The following is a 15,490-nucleotide window of genomic DNA, read 5'->3' on the forward strand; positions in this document are numbered from 1 at the left end:
TTCACATTTATATTTTTTTGGACTATTTTATATATATTTTTTATATATATGTGTTTTTCTACACGGGAAATTTGACTGCAGACTTTGTGCTGGTTTAGTTTCACAGATGTGCACCTTTTTTTCTGCACTTTTATGTTTGTGGGTTGCGCATTATTACTTTATTTATACACCCATGATCCATCGCCTGCCTTTGATATCTCTCTCACACACACACACACACACAAAATAAAAAGGGTAGCATTGGATATAGAATAAAAGCAATTCACTCAAAAACTGTTTACATCAGATTTTAATTTGCTCATCTAATGAAAGCAATGTGAATTCACAATATAAATCCCACCAAACCTTGTGGGCAGAGTAGTTTATCATCTATACCATCTACCCTTCCCCTCAGAGAGATGGTCATCATGGCCAACAGACAGAAGACAAATAGGTATGAGAATTTAAAGCCCTCAACTCATTCTAAGGGCTGACTGGCACTTTAACATTGATTAAGCATATCAATGAATCTCATTCCTCCCATACTGTATGGAGGGAGAAAAAAGGGAGGCAATAGTCCTTCATTTACCACAGATTGTTGACCGTACTATTTAAAAACAGAAGTAGTTATCTTTTAGACAACAAGAATACATTAGTGTTTTGACATTCTTTACAAAAAACAAAAATGAAAATGCAATTTCCAAACCACATGCTGTTGCAGCAAAAGTGGTCCTATCAGGTACATCAACAGTCTAAAAGATGTCCACAGTTGTACAAACCAAGATGAAAAACTCCAGGATGTGTGGTTAATAGTATTATGAATTTATCAAACAGGGTGGGAACATCCTCTGCTGACTTGTTTTTGAAGACACATGCCCACACTGTCAGCCTTACTCTTCCTTCATTACTCGAGTCACTGACATTTAAAAGTGCTTGCTTTTTTAATGTCTGAGCACCCGATATATACACATACTAGTCTAGGGTCAGGCATTAATCAGACAGTGATTAAACCACACACAGCCCTGGAGAATGGACCTTCAAAACCAAAGTCTGCAGTGTCATTTGCTTTACCGATGTAGAGAGGAGTTTGTTAAAAACAGGATTTCCAAAATATAACATTACGAGTCAGGTCCTATTTGACCCCTCTCTCTCTCTCTCTCTCTCTCTCTCTCCCCCCCCCCCCCTCAAAAAATAAAAACCATGGCAAGTTGCATTCAGAATGGCCATAGGGAATTGCCAGTTTCTTCAAGAGTTACAAAACTTGAATCAGGCGTTGCTCTACATCAATCCACACTTTAGTGCCTACCCATTCAAGCTCATATTGAAGAAAATAACACCAACGACAACATTGACAGATGCTGCTGCTTGCATTACATGTATGCCAAAAGCTCATAGGTAGTAAGCCATCAGCTTGCGGGGGGAGGTTAACAAAAAATAAAAACCTCAATGGACTTAAATATGCATCGGCTGACTTTTTGATGCCCATGTGTACCGAGACAAATTATGTATTGAGAATGATCATACTTTTTAGTAAAAATACACCAAAATAAACCATTTTACAAGGGCTAATGTGGCTTACTAAACCGAAATGTTTTAAGCACATCCATGTGATCTTGACTTCTTATACAGTAAAACTATTGTAAAAATGTATCTCAGTTACTAAACTTTTAAGGTTGGATAATGATGAGGCGCCAAGTGTGCTTTCCTATACCCTGCACCATCTGCTGGCAAAGGTTTGTAAATATAAAGTAGACTATAAATAATGAGAAGCAGATATTTCAAAACAGTATCTACTTCACACAGCCATCAAATGTACTATCACTGGAGTGCCATAAGTAATAGCTTATTCTAAATAAGACAAAACAACGTATAAAAATGTTTTAGCCTTGTAACCCAACGGTCACACAGCTTAGAAACCAGTACCCTGCTTAACCGAGTAAATCAGCTAATTAGCTTTTACTTGTTGCTGTCTTAACATTTTCTGGAACGGTCTTGTGGAGGGGATTTCAGAAGTTCACAGCAAAAAAGCTACACATGAGCCAACACTACTCTGTGCAGGACAAATTTCAATAGTAGATAAATGAGAATGTAGACCATTTCAAAACATGATGCAACGTTCTCACATTCAGGACACCAGTCACATATAAGAATAAAGAATTCACTCATTTCATATTGAACAGCCATCTTCTAGATATGCCAGAGACCACCAATAAACCTAACGGTGCATTGAAATGGGAAAGTGAATAATCAGATTACTCCAATTACAGAAAAAGCTTATGTGTGCTGCCAGGTTAAAAACACATGACTATAGCATCAATTAATGCATTACATATTGATAATCCTTCAGACACAAGACAACTGTAAATATCTGAAAGTGACAAAAGCATGGTCTTCTGGTCAGGTGGAGATAAAGTCAATTGGTAAAGAATTTCATGCCATAAAGTGTGACGTGAACAACGGAGTGATTGTGCAAATAAGAACAGTTCTCTTCAAATCGTGCACAAGCTTCCCATTCCTCGTAAAATGCATACAGCTGTGCAATAATAGGCCCTCTCTGATTATTTCATCGGAATGTGCATGCACCACATCTTGAGGAAGCATCTAATCCTCTGCCATCAGGCAAGCACAATGAGGAAAAGGAACTGGCCTCGGATAACCCGAAAGCTTTCCGTGTCCAAAAGGTTTTAAAATAGAAGTGCATGAAGATAAAAAAAAAATAATAATTAGAACTCCACTTTGCAAGCAGGGAAGGTTTCATCCTGCATGGACACACTGCTGGTGCTTGCCAGCACAATGACACCCAATGACTGCTGAAGGGCATGGGTTTCTTCATACCATGCACGGACTGCTGCAGACTCGAATGTGGGAATCACCGTTACCTGGACATAAAAAGGGAAAGAAATTAAAATTCTTGAAATGAGGAACGGTCTTGCAATTATTATAAAATATTATATTTAAATAAATCACCTACATAACAAATGTTTCCCAAAAGAAAGCTCAAGTTAGAAACGTTTAAGAAATATAATTAAACCCTTAAACATCCTAAAAAAACACACAGAGCCGAGTGCTTCTAGGTCCACAGAATACAGAGCAGATCAGGGAATGATTGTTCCTCAGTCTGCTCCTGCTCATCATCCTGAAAAAATTTACAATGCATAAATAGAAGGGCCCGAAACCACGCAGTGGGTGGCAGCACCTTTACAATGCAGTAAAAGTGACTCAGTTACTGGGTTGCTCTACAGCTACAGAAATCACTTTATAAAAAGTTGGTCACTGACTACAAAAACACCCATTTTGCATAAAACTTAATTTACCGTATTTATCGGCGTATACCGTGCACTTTTTTCCCCTTAAAATAAGGGGGAAATCGTGGGTGCGCGATATACGCCGATACCCGCGATCAGTTTGAATGCCTGCTCCGACGTATACCGAGTGCAGTACACTCTGCTACATTCGGCCAGGCTCGGCTTCGCTCGTGCATAAACGTCACAGAGCGTGAGCACGAGCGAAGCCGATCCTGGCCGAATGTAGCCGAGTGTAATGCACTCGGTATACGTCGGCGGAGGCGTTCAAACTGAGCGCGGGAAGCGGCGATTCGACGGGGAGACAGCGCGGGAGAAGCCGAGAGGACACCACCGAAGCCGCAGACGGACCCGACGAGGCCGCCGCGCAAGACACTAAAACTAAGTACTAAAATGTTTTTTTTTTTACAGGAATTGTGGGTCCACATTAGGGATGCGCGCTATACGAGATAAATACGGTACTTACAACATGCTCTTGAACTTGCTACAAAATTTGACCAATTTTATAGCACAGCCCCCTCCCTCCTTGCACAGCACTCTACTCCCTGTGCTGGCCCAGCGCCACCACCTCCCCTACTCCCTGTGCTGGCCCAGCGCCACCACCTCCCCTACTATGCCCCAAACAACATCAGATGACAAAATGCATTAGGGCGGAGCAACTTGCTGACGTCACCGCACTTCTCGAATCCTGAAGGATGGGTGGTTGCGAATAGCTGGCTGGCTTGCTTGAACTTGACTAAAGCGGTTATATGCTCCTTATCGCAAGTGCAATATTTTATATTTGCAATAAAAAGTTTTAAATGATTTTTACACTATAGCAAGTTTTTTATATTATTATTTTTGAGGGGGGTTGTGATATAGATATTTGGATGGGGATTTTACATGCCCCAAGAGAATCCTGGGACGTATAAAGGCCCTGGCTGGGTTTAGAGCCACAAGCGATACAGACCTTCTGCAATAGAATGTCCGTACAATCTGGTAGGCGACCATTTTGCCTACGATGGAGATGATCAACACTGGATCCTACAACTTAAGGTGGTGGATGTCATCACAGACCTTTCACGACTATATATTTTTTCCTATTTAGTGTTGGACTCCATACTTTTTAGCGCAACTTTGTACGAGTCTTTAACCTATACAGTAGATATAAAAAGTCTACGCACCCCTGTTAAAAAGTCAGGTTTCTGTGATGTTAAAAAACAAACAAACACACACACACAAAGATAAATCATTTAGACTGCTTCCTGCCAGTTGCTATAGTCACCTGCAATAATTGGGGGGGGGGGGGGGGGGGGGGGGGGGGGGGGGGGGACTGATATTCCTGCTGCTCCTTTAACCACTTCCATACCGGGTCTATTTTGGCACTTCTCTCCTACATGCAAAAATCATATTTTTTTGCTAGAAAATTACTCAGAACCCCCAAACACTATATATGTTTTTTAGCAGACACCCTAGGGAATAAAATGGCGGTCATTGCAACTTTATCTTGCACAGTATTTGCGCAAAAAATTTTCAAACACCTTTTTTGAAAAAAAAAAAAAAAAAAAGATTTCATGAATTAAAAAACAACAAATCAGTAAAGTTAGCCCAATTTTTTTGTACAATGCGAAAGATGAAGTTACACCGAGTAAATAGATACCCAACATGTCACGCTTTAAAATTGCTCTCACTCATGGAATGGCGCCAAACTTCAGTAATTAAAAATCTCCATAGGCGTTGCTTTAATTTTTTTTGTACAGGTTACCAGTTTAGAGTTACAGAGGAGGTCTAGTGCTAGAATTGTTGCTGGCGCTCTAACGCACACGGCGATACCTCACATGTGTGGTTTGAACAGTGTTTACATATGTGGGCGGGACTTACGTGTGTGTTGGCTTTTGAGCAAGAGCTACTGGGGATAGGGGCGTTTAAAAATAAATAAATAATAATAATAAATAATAATAATAATAAATAAAATAGGATTTTTGTACTCACCGTAAAATCCATTTCTCCGAGTTCATGGACGACACAGCAGCAATTGACCTTAGGGTATTATATCCTTCCTTCCAGGATAGACAAGGCAGAAAAAACAGCACTTCAAGTGTTTAAACACTTTTCAGTACAGCTCCCCCCAGGGGGCGTGGTCCCCCGGGTATAACCCACTCTGACTCAGCAGCTCCAGTTCGTAACAAGCAGTACAAACAAAAAGGAGGGGAGGGTGCTGTGTCCGTCCATGAACTCAGAGAAATGGATTTTACGGTGAGTACAAAAATCTTTTCTCTTCTGTTCATGGACGGACACAGCAGCAATTGACCTTAGGGACGTCCCCAAGCAGTGTCAAAAAATTCGAGGGGTGGGGAAAAAAACAACAACAATTAAGCTTCACCCCAAACAAACCAGAGTTCCTCAATGGAGGAACTTCAACCTGAAACAGCCGCCTGCAAAACCTTGCGGCCAAAGGAGGCATCCGCAGATGCACTCACATCCACCTTGTAAAAACTTGAAAAGGTGGGAATTGACGACCAGATCGCGGTCTTACACACCTGTAAAACATACGCCTGATGGCCGAAAATCCAAGCGGGATCAACCGTCCTGGTCGAATGCGCCGTAACCAGAAAGAGAGGCGCCCGCCCCTTTAGGGCATAGGCCTGGAGCACGACCTGTCTGATCCACCTGAAAATGGAGGCCGACGAGACCGCCAGACCTTTCGCAGGACCATTCACTGACATGAACAGTGAGTCCGATCTCTGGAACAGAGCCGTAGCAGACAAGTACGCCCGTAGGACTCGCACCACGTCCAAGGGAAGTAACGTGGCCTCCTTCGAGTTCTTCGGCTGAGGACATAAGGATAGTAAAACAATGTCCTCATTATAAAAAACAAAAAAAACAAAAAGAGCCCTGCAAGACAAGGCCGCCAGATCAAAAACTCGTCTGACCGAAGGAATGGCTACTAAGAAAGACCACCCTCTGGTAGAGAGAAAGAGGAATCTCCCGAATGTCCTCAAACGGAGCCCTTTTGAAGCAGAGAGGACCAAATTCAAGTCCCACAGAGGCAGTGGAGGACACACAAGGTGGTCACAAGCCTGACCCCCTGTACAAACGTACGCACCAGGGAGTGTGTCACCAACGGTCGCTGAAAATAAACAGCCAAGGCCGAAATCTGACCCATAACCGTACTTAAAAGGCGAGAGCTTGACCCACTCCCTGCTGTAAGAACAGCAGCATCTGGGACAGCATGTATGTGTGGGGGTGTCCTTTCATCTCTGCACACGAAGAGATGTAGGTCTTCCACGTACGATGGCAAATCCTACATGAAGTAGACTTCCGTGCAAGTAGCATGGTAGAGATCACCGAGTCCGACGGACCTCCAGCTCCTGGCTCCCAACAGCCATGCCGTTAAAGCCAGAGACTGTAAAGCAGGGTGAGGAAAAAAAAATCAGACCCTGCGACAGAAGATCTACTCTCAGGGATAGAATCCAAGGGACGTCTGCCACCAGACACACCAGGTCCGCGTACCAGGAAAGGCGCGGCCAATCCGGAGCGACCAGGATTGTTGGCATCCCCTCTGCGCAACAGGTGAAGGAGAAGCTTCAGAGGGAAAGCGTAGATTTAAGCGATAGTGACACCACGGTGCCACCAACGCATCTGCCCAAGGGTCTCTTGACCTGGCCACGAAACGTGACACCTTCCGATTGAGACGGGACGCCCGAAGGTCCACGCCTGGTGTGCCCCATTTTTGGCACAACTCTGAAAACACTTCCTGGTGCAACAACCATTCTCCCTGATCCAGTGTTTGGCGACTTAGGTAGTCGACTTGCCAACTCTGCACCCCCGGAATGTACATGGCCGACAGAGCCGGAGCGTACCTTGTGGCTCACCGTAGGATGTGTGCAACCTCCACCACCGCGGCAGAGCTCCGTGTGCCCCCTTGATGGTAGACATACGCCACGGCCGTGGTGTTGTCGGACTGGATCCTGACCGAACGGTCCTGCAGACCCAGAAACCACTTGGGGAGACAGCCCGATAGCCCGGAGCTCCAGGACATTGACTGGCAGACGGGACTCCACCCGCCCTGGGCTGACTGGACACTCCAGAACACCCCCAGCCAGAGAGGCTGGCATCCGTCGTGACCACTGTCCGATAGCAGGGCAAAAATAATTTCCCAGTCCAAAGTACCGGAGATGTCAGCCACCACACTAGGGAGGACCTGACCAGACGACTTCACCCAAATCTGGTAATCCAGAGACGAAGGGAGCTTGTCCCAACGTGACAGAATCTCTTTCTGTAACACAAGTCTTTTCTTGTATTAAGAGAGGTATGGACTCCAGCGACAGAGATATAATTTTGCCCCTGTACAAATTAGTAAGACCTCGTCTGGAATATGCAGTTCAGTTTTGGGCACCAGTTCTCAAAAAGGATATCGGAGAACTGGAGAAAGTGCAGAGAAGGGCAACCAAACTGATAAGAGGAATGGAGGAGCTCAGCTATGAGGAAAGATTAGAAGAACTAAATCTATTCACTCTTAAGAGGAGAATAAGGGGGGATATGATCAACATGTACAAATATATAAGAGGCCCATACAGTGAACTTGGTGTTGAGTTATTCACTTTACGGTCAATACTGAGGACAAGGGGGCACTCTTTACGTCTAGAGGAAAAGAGATTTCACCTCCAAATACGGAAAGGTTTTTTCACAGTAAGAGCTGTGAAAATGTGGAACAGACTCCCTCCAGAGGTGGTTCTGGCCAGCTCAGTAGATTGCTTTAAGAAAGGCCTGGATTTCTTCCTAAAATGTACATAATATAACCGAGTACTAAGATTTATAGGTATAGTTGATCCAGGGTAAATCCGATTGCCTCTCGGGGGATCAGGAAGGAATTTTTTCCCCTGCTGTAGCAAATTGGGTCTCATGCTCTGCTTGGGTTTTTTGCCTTCCTCTGGATCAACTGTGGGTATGGAGTCGGGTGTATGGGATTGTACTGTGTTTTTTATTTTGTTTTTATTTTTTGTGGTTGAACTGGATGGACTTGTGTCTTTTTTCAACCTGACTAACTATGTAACTATGTAACTATGTGTGGAATTGGGCATACGGAACCGCTTCGAAAGAGGCTACCATGGGATCCAGAATTCTCTTGCAAAGGCGAAGCGACGACCACTGCTGGGTCGCACACCGCAGATTGCAGAGTCTGGAGTTCTTCCGTCGGGAGAAAAAAACTTGCTTCTGAGGAATCCAGGACCAACCCCAGGTATTCCAGTCGCTAGGACGGAACCAACATTGACCCCTGGGCATTCAGTAGCCACCCGAATCTTTTGGAGGGGCTGGCAGGTGATGAACCCATCCTCTCCTAAGTCTGAGCTTAAAGAAGCTCTCAGGAGAAAGTTGTCCAGGTATCCCACAATAGTGATTCAGCGCTGCCTTAGCAGGGCCAGAATCAGAGCGAGCACCATTGTGAAAACTCGTGGTGCCGAAGCCAGGCTGAAGGGGAGGGCCACAAACTAAAAATGGTCCTCTTCGACCGCAAAACGCAGAAACTTCTGGTGTTTCGCGCGTATGGGAATATGCAGGTACGCGTCTCGAGTACCCAAGGACGCCATAAAGTCCCCCTGATGGAGAGCCGCCACTACTGAGCGAACAATTCCATCCTGAATCTTTGCACTTTGACAAAAGAGTTAAGGGCCTTGAGGTCCAGGATTGGACGGACCCCCTCCTTTTTTGGGGACTACAAACAGATTGGAGTAAACATCCCTGAAACCGTTCCCTTGAAGGAACTAATATAATCACTTCCCTGACCAGCAGATCCTGACCAGCCCCTGACAGGGCCTCCCGGCGTACCGGAGGAAGCTGGAAGGAAAAATCGGTTTGGTGGACAAGAGAAAAACTATCTTGTACCCCGAGGAAATTACCTTGCAAACCCAGCGGTCGGAAAGAGGGATCTCCACCGAGCCGCACATCCGCAAAGTCTGCCCCTCACCCGAGTGTCTGGCGGGGGCAGACCTACATGCAGAAGCAGGCTTATGCGCAGGCTTGCAGTACCAGGTGCGCTTTTTGATCTACATCGGGCGCCTTAGCACCCTGGAAAAACGTTTTCCTGCCGCACCTGGGGGCGAGAAAAAAAAAAAAAAAAAAATCGCTTGGGGGAGGTAAAGGAGGGACCCTACTTATGACAAGGCTCCTTACCTTTCCCAGATTGCGGGAGCAGAGTGCTCTTACCCCCTGTAGCATCTATAATGAGGTCATCCAGGGATGCCCCAAAAGGCCATACACTCTTCAAGGGTAAGTCCTCCTAAGGACCTTTTAGAGGTTTGGTCCGCAGACCAACACTTTAGCCACACAAGGTGGCATAGTACCACCGCGAAGGCCCTGGAGAGCAAGAGGAGCGTATCCAGAGCCAATTCACAGACAAACTGCAGGCCCTGCACCAACTGGTCAGCCAGGCCCTGCACGGAGCTCAATGCATTATGCGCCTCCAGCAGGGACTTTGCCTGTGACACTAGATCTCACTGCCGACCCCACTACTGTGAACATGGAGCGAGCCACAGCCTCAGCTCTCCTATCTGCGGGGTCCATAAAGGCGGGAGCCCCTTCCACAGGTAATGTGGTAGACTTGTCTGGACACAGGGGGGTCCGCTGACAGAGGACTTTTTTTTTTTAAAAGTCTTCCCTCAAGAGGCCAACGGACCGCAAAGTATTTTGGTACATCAAAAACTTTCTGCGGCCGATCCCATTCCTTGTATAATATTTTGTCCAGGTAAGGAACACAAGAAAACACTTTTGCGGTGTGGGCGGGGCGGCGTGCGAAACCCAAAAGGGACCAGCATCTCTGATGTCTCCGCCATCCTCAAGTTTTTGAGTATCCCGCACCACAGTGATTAAAGCTCCAACAAAATGCCTCATCAAGCGCTGACCCTGAAGCAGAGTCATCCTCACTGAACGTGTGGGCTAAGCCTGCAACATCTGACATGACAGAACCAGAGCCAGCAGCAGGGTCTGGTTCCCCGTCAGAGCAGTCCCCAGAAGCAGGCGCAGGGATGGGGTTTTTACCCCCCTTCTGGCCGCTTGTCACTTCAATCCTGGCGATAAACACCTAAGGGACTGCCATATGGGCTCTACAGAGACAGCAGGGGCACTAAGGGTTAACTCAGGCATGGCTGGGGTAGAAGCCTCTGTTCAGACTCCATGTTGACCCACCGCTATGCCACCCTAGTACTGCAAGGCAGAGACCCACAGGTCACCCTCCCGGCCGCAAAACAGAGAGCAGGGGACCCCCAGGTAACTCACCACCCGGCCAGGCTGTAGTGCTGTCCGCTCTGCACCGTCCCTCGGGAAGCAATTTGCGGGCTACACGCGTTTAAAGCAACAGTGACACAGCAGAAAACACAGCCCAGCACACACAGCAACTCCAGTACAACAAATTAATAAGAAGGGATAATCTGCTGCTCCAGGTGAGCACACCTGAGCAATCAATGTCCTCTCAGAAACAGGTGGGTGCCTGCAATGCATGAGGTAAAAACTTGAAGGCAGGGTATGGACAGCCGCACACCAATGAATATTAAAAAAGTAAGCCTTTAATTTTTTGTAGTGCCTTTCCTTCTTCACCATTAATAGCACCACACAGCAGCACAGTCTCCGTAGTGACAGAGCGCCAGGCGGACCCCCCCTTACAGCCGCCACCCAGCATGGCGAAGGAGGGAGAGGAAGGCGAGAGAGGAAAGCAGGGCGGACCCTCATTCGACCTCCTCAGGAAAGCACCAGCCATACCACCTTGCCAGGGCAAGGGGCCACTACTTACCCGTCCTGCGACCACCGGCTGGAGGCATTCCGGACAGAACCAACGTCCGCTAAACGGCATGGCTGTCGGCCAGACACACTGACAAAGCCATGGAGACCGGTCATATGTGTGCCCTGGAACATGTAGTTCCCTGGCCACCCCTGGAGCTACGGGGCATGTCATGGACGACCCAGAGCTGAGCTAAGGGCCGGCACACGCTCGGTGGCCGAGCATGGGGGGACTACAAGGATCGAGATCCAGCCTGTCACCCAGTCGGCAGGTGATAGTAGAATCTCAGGATTCAAAAATGCAGGAACAAAACAAAATAAAAAGCGGGGAAAAAAAAAAAAACGCAAAAAAATTCCAGAGTACATGGACTCCAGAAGGCCATGTCTACTCCTGACGCTAGGCAGAAGAAAAACTGAAGCTGCTGAGGAGTCGGATAGTGGGTTATACCCAGGGGACCACGCCCCCTGGGAGGAGCTGTACTGAAAAGTGTTTTAACACTTGAAGTGCTGTTTTTTTTCTGCCTAGTCTCTCCTGGAAGGAAGGATATAATACCCTACTGCTGCTGTGTCCGTCCATGAACGGAAGAGAAAATTATTTTACTTAATTTTATTTTTACACATGTAAACATCCCTTGTAATAGGAATGGTTTGTGACAGGTACTCTTTATGGGGAGATGCAGGGTCAATAAGACCAACATCTCTCCTCCAGTCTGGAAAGCATGAGATTGTGAAAAAAAAAAAAAAAAAAAAAGAGTCACAGATCTCATGCTTTCAGCCGCGATTGCGGCTTTGTTTACATTCCGGTCCCCGGACGTGACGTCGTAACATTGCGCCCGGGCCTCAGACGATCATAAAGATGACTGGTGACCATCGTATCGCCCCATATCCCTTCTCCAGCTGGATGTGAAGATTTTGGCCAAGATCCTGGCGCTGCGCTTAAACACAGTAATCCTTTCACGGATCCACCTGGATCAGACTGGATTTATGCCTGCTAAGAATACAGCGTTCAACCTTCGAAGGCTTCACATGAACTTGCAGGCTGCACACGACCAGGTGGGCTCCAGGGTTGTGGTGTTTTGACGCCGCAAAGGCGTTCGACTCTGTCGAGTGGGAGTACCTCTGGTTGTGTCTGGCTAGGTTTGGGCCTAAATTTAGTAAATGGATCCAACTCCTTTATAGTGGGCCCAGTGCCAGAGTCTTGGTCAACGGGAGGGTGTCTGCTCCTTTTCCCGTCTCGGGGCACACTGTAGGGTTGCCCTCTGTCCCCGTTATTGTACGCACTGGCAGTGGAGCCTCTTGCCTCTACCTTGCAAGCTCACCTAGGTATTCAGGGCCTGCGATGCGGGGGTGTGGTGGAACCAATTAGTCTATATGCAGACGACATGCTGTTGTATCTGGCAGATGCGGGTCCATCCCTACAGGTGGTCCTGGAGGTTATACAAAATTTTGGCGGTTATTCAGGCCTTAAGACCAATTGGGACAAGTCCCAAATTCTTCCCATTGACGTGAGTGCCCCCACAGAACTTCAATCCTCCTCTTCTCAGGGTGAGTTCCATGAAATATTTTAGGTATTGTCATTACCCAGGAGATTTCATTAAACTTAATATAGAGCCTTTAATTGCAACCCTAAAATCCAAAACTCAGACGTGGGCTAAGCTTCCCCTTGGGGTCATGGGTCGGGTGAACCTAGTCAAGATGGTCCTACTTCCCCAGTTCTTACATGTCTTCTGGCATGGACCGGTTTATTTGCCCTTTAGGATTTTTAAGGTTATTGAGGCTGTTCTCAACTCCTTTGTGTGGGGCTGTTCGACATAAAATTATCGTGGCAGGTACTGAAGAAACCTACCGAGTTGGGGGGCATGGCGCTGCCCGACTTTAACTTATACTACTTGGCTGCGCAGCTATCCCATTTCTATTACATAGACAAACAGGACAAAGATCGTTATTGAACTCTGGTATGCCCCCCTCAGACATGTGGTTACACGCACCCCTTTCAGATTATTTTTAGAGACCCTGCTGAGCCCTGGGTTTTGGGAGACCGGGGGAAGCTATTGCACACTCACTGTAGGATCTGGGCGGTGGCGAGACACAGACTTAAATTGCCCCCTACTCATTCTCATACACCCTTATGGGATAACTCCTGCTTACCTGAATTGCTAACTGTTCCGGACCATGTTTTATGGCTTAAATATGGGGTGATGTTTTTGTCGGATGTCCGACGGATCTACCCTGAAGTCTTTCCAGCAACTTAGGGAGGGGTTTGGCCTTCCGCACTCCATGCACTTTTGCTTCCTTCAGCTCCGTCACGCTCTCCAGTCCCAATTTTGTGACGATCCTCCTAACCTGGACCAAATAGTTATTCTTGACAGGATTATGGGACAGGATCCACTTAAACTTATTTCTATATTTTATAGTTCTCCGCTTTGTCCCAATGTGGTGGCCCTTGCTTATGCTTTGAAAGATCGTTGGGCTGGCAACGTGGGGGAGATGGAGGATGACGAATGGGAGGATGCGCTGGATACCTGTAAAAAGGTCCCTGCCAGGCTCTCTGACTGCCTTGCACAGATGTAAATTTTGCATAGGTCTTACTTGACTCGCCTTCCGCCTAGCTAAGTATAAGCCTGACCACAACCCTTTGTGTCCCAGGTGTGATAGCCCATCTAGCTCCTTTTTCCACCTCATGTGGTAGTGCCCTGTGATACAAGACTATTGGTCCCACATAGTGCGGTTTGTACATGATGAGATGGGGTCTCTACTGACACTTTGCCCGAAACAGTGTCTCCTGGGTGTGTTCCCAGACCCGGATTCTGACAAATTTGATTAAATATTTTGCAAGAGTCACTGTTTATTGCCAGATTATTAATCGAGAGAAAATGGTTATGGTCACACCACCGACACCTCAAGAATGGATCTCGGCGATTAATGCTGTTTTGCCTTACAAGAGGGAGATCTATATGCATAGGGGCTGCCCGACTAAATTCAACAAGATCTGGGATTCTTGGATGGGCAATGCGGCCACATGTGGTGAGGGGCCGACTGATGTGTAGTGTTCCTGCCATTAATGTTTATTATGATTCAGAGCATGCGGTTTGTGAAGTCACGATGTACGCCAGTCTTTGTATTTTTCTGTTTTTATTCTTTTCATTGTATTTACATCGTCACTGCCATTCTTCTGTATGTTTTTATTCTCCAGAATAAACACCACTTTATTTGTTAAAAAAAAATAAAAAATTATGTGATTGCTTAATTCTGAACACAGCTACATCCCCAGTTATAAGAGAGGGTGTGCACATTTATGCAACCACATTAGTTTATTTTTATTCGTACCCCCTAAAAGATTTCAGTTTGTTGTTCAATTGTACAGTTTAGAGTTGTACAGTTTATAGGTCACATTAAAAAGGTGTAAAAAAAGTTCTGAAAATATTTATGTTTTTTTTTTACATCACAGAAACCTGACATTTTAACAGGGGTATGCTTTTTATATCCACTGTACCTGTAATCTGTTGGAGGGAGAGGTGTAAGGGTAAAACTACAGTGTCCCTTAGGTGACAGCAATGAGTCTGTTGGAGCTGTTATTACAGTCAACCAATCTCAGGGCATTTAGAGAGCTATACAGAAAATAGACTTTTATAGGCAAATAGTATGCATATTATACTAAAAAGGGGTTGTAAACCCTCAAGGTTTTTCACTTTAATGCATCAAGGTGAAAAACTTACTGCAGTTCTCCCACCCTCCCAGTCCCCTTTACTTACCTCAGCCCGATCGTTACATCAACGGCAACGAGCACAGCAGCTCAAGCCGATTTCCCCATTGGATAGATTGATAGCAGCGCAGCCATTGGCTCCCGTTGCTGTCAAATGCAGTGACACTGGAGTCGGGGGCAGGGCTGAGTGCTGCTGTCTAGGACTCGAGCACGCCGGCGTGAGTGTCCCCTTGGAACGCGGGTCTCTGAGGGAGGAGCCAGGAGCACCCCTGGGGAACCCTTGAAGAGGAGGATCTGGGCCACTTGCACAGGAGGAGGCAAGCATTACTTTTTATTTTTTTTAATAACCAACACGAACCTTTACAAGCCCTATAAAATGCCCTTATCGTATAGGATTATTTTGTGTTGCAATAAAATGGTATGGTGACAGGGTCTCCAAGTATTAAATTCCTTTTTTCATATGGATAAATCCCTGGTCGCCAAATGAGACCTTCGGAATGGGAGGGTAGATAATAAATATTGGCCAATCAATAGCATCTCTCCCCCTCCTATTGCAACCATTGACCACCAGAAAGGTGCACAAAAAGCAGGAAGCCAGTAGAAAGCACGTACAGGCTAGCCAGATCTAATATATGAATGCAACTTCCGGGAGACAGCCATGCTCTGATGTAAACAGTTAACACATGACACAATGGGGTTTATTTACTAGAGCTGAAGAGTGCAAAATCAGGGTCACTTCTGCCTCAAAACCAAT

The 15,490-nt window shown here is 46.2% G+C and overlaps 1 protein-coding gene across 1 annotated transcript in view; it reads right to left on the reverse strand.

The window, feature by feature from the left end:
- Positions 1-271: 271 nt before the first annotated feature.
- The window catches only part of MAP1S (microtubule associated protein 1S), a 94,261-nt gene continuing 79,042 nt past the window's right edge, over positions 272-15,490 (reverse strand). Inside the window, exon 7 of the mRNA XM_040321561.1 lies at positions 272-2,858. Within this exon, the coding sequence (XP_040177495.1) occupies positions 2,703-2,858 (156 nt within the window). The 3' untranslated portion in view covers positions 272-2,702. The remainder of the gene's footprint in view (positions 2,859-15,490) is intronic.

The sequence above is a fragment of the Rana temporaria genome, chromosome 1, assembly GCF_905171775.1.
Source record: "Rana temporaria chromosome 1, aRanTem1.1, whole genome shotgun sequence".
NCBI lineage: Eukaryota > Metazoa > Chordata > Amphibia > Anura > Ranidae > Rana > Rana temporaria.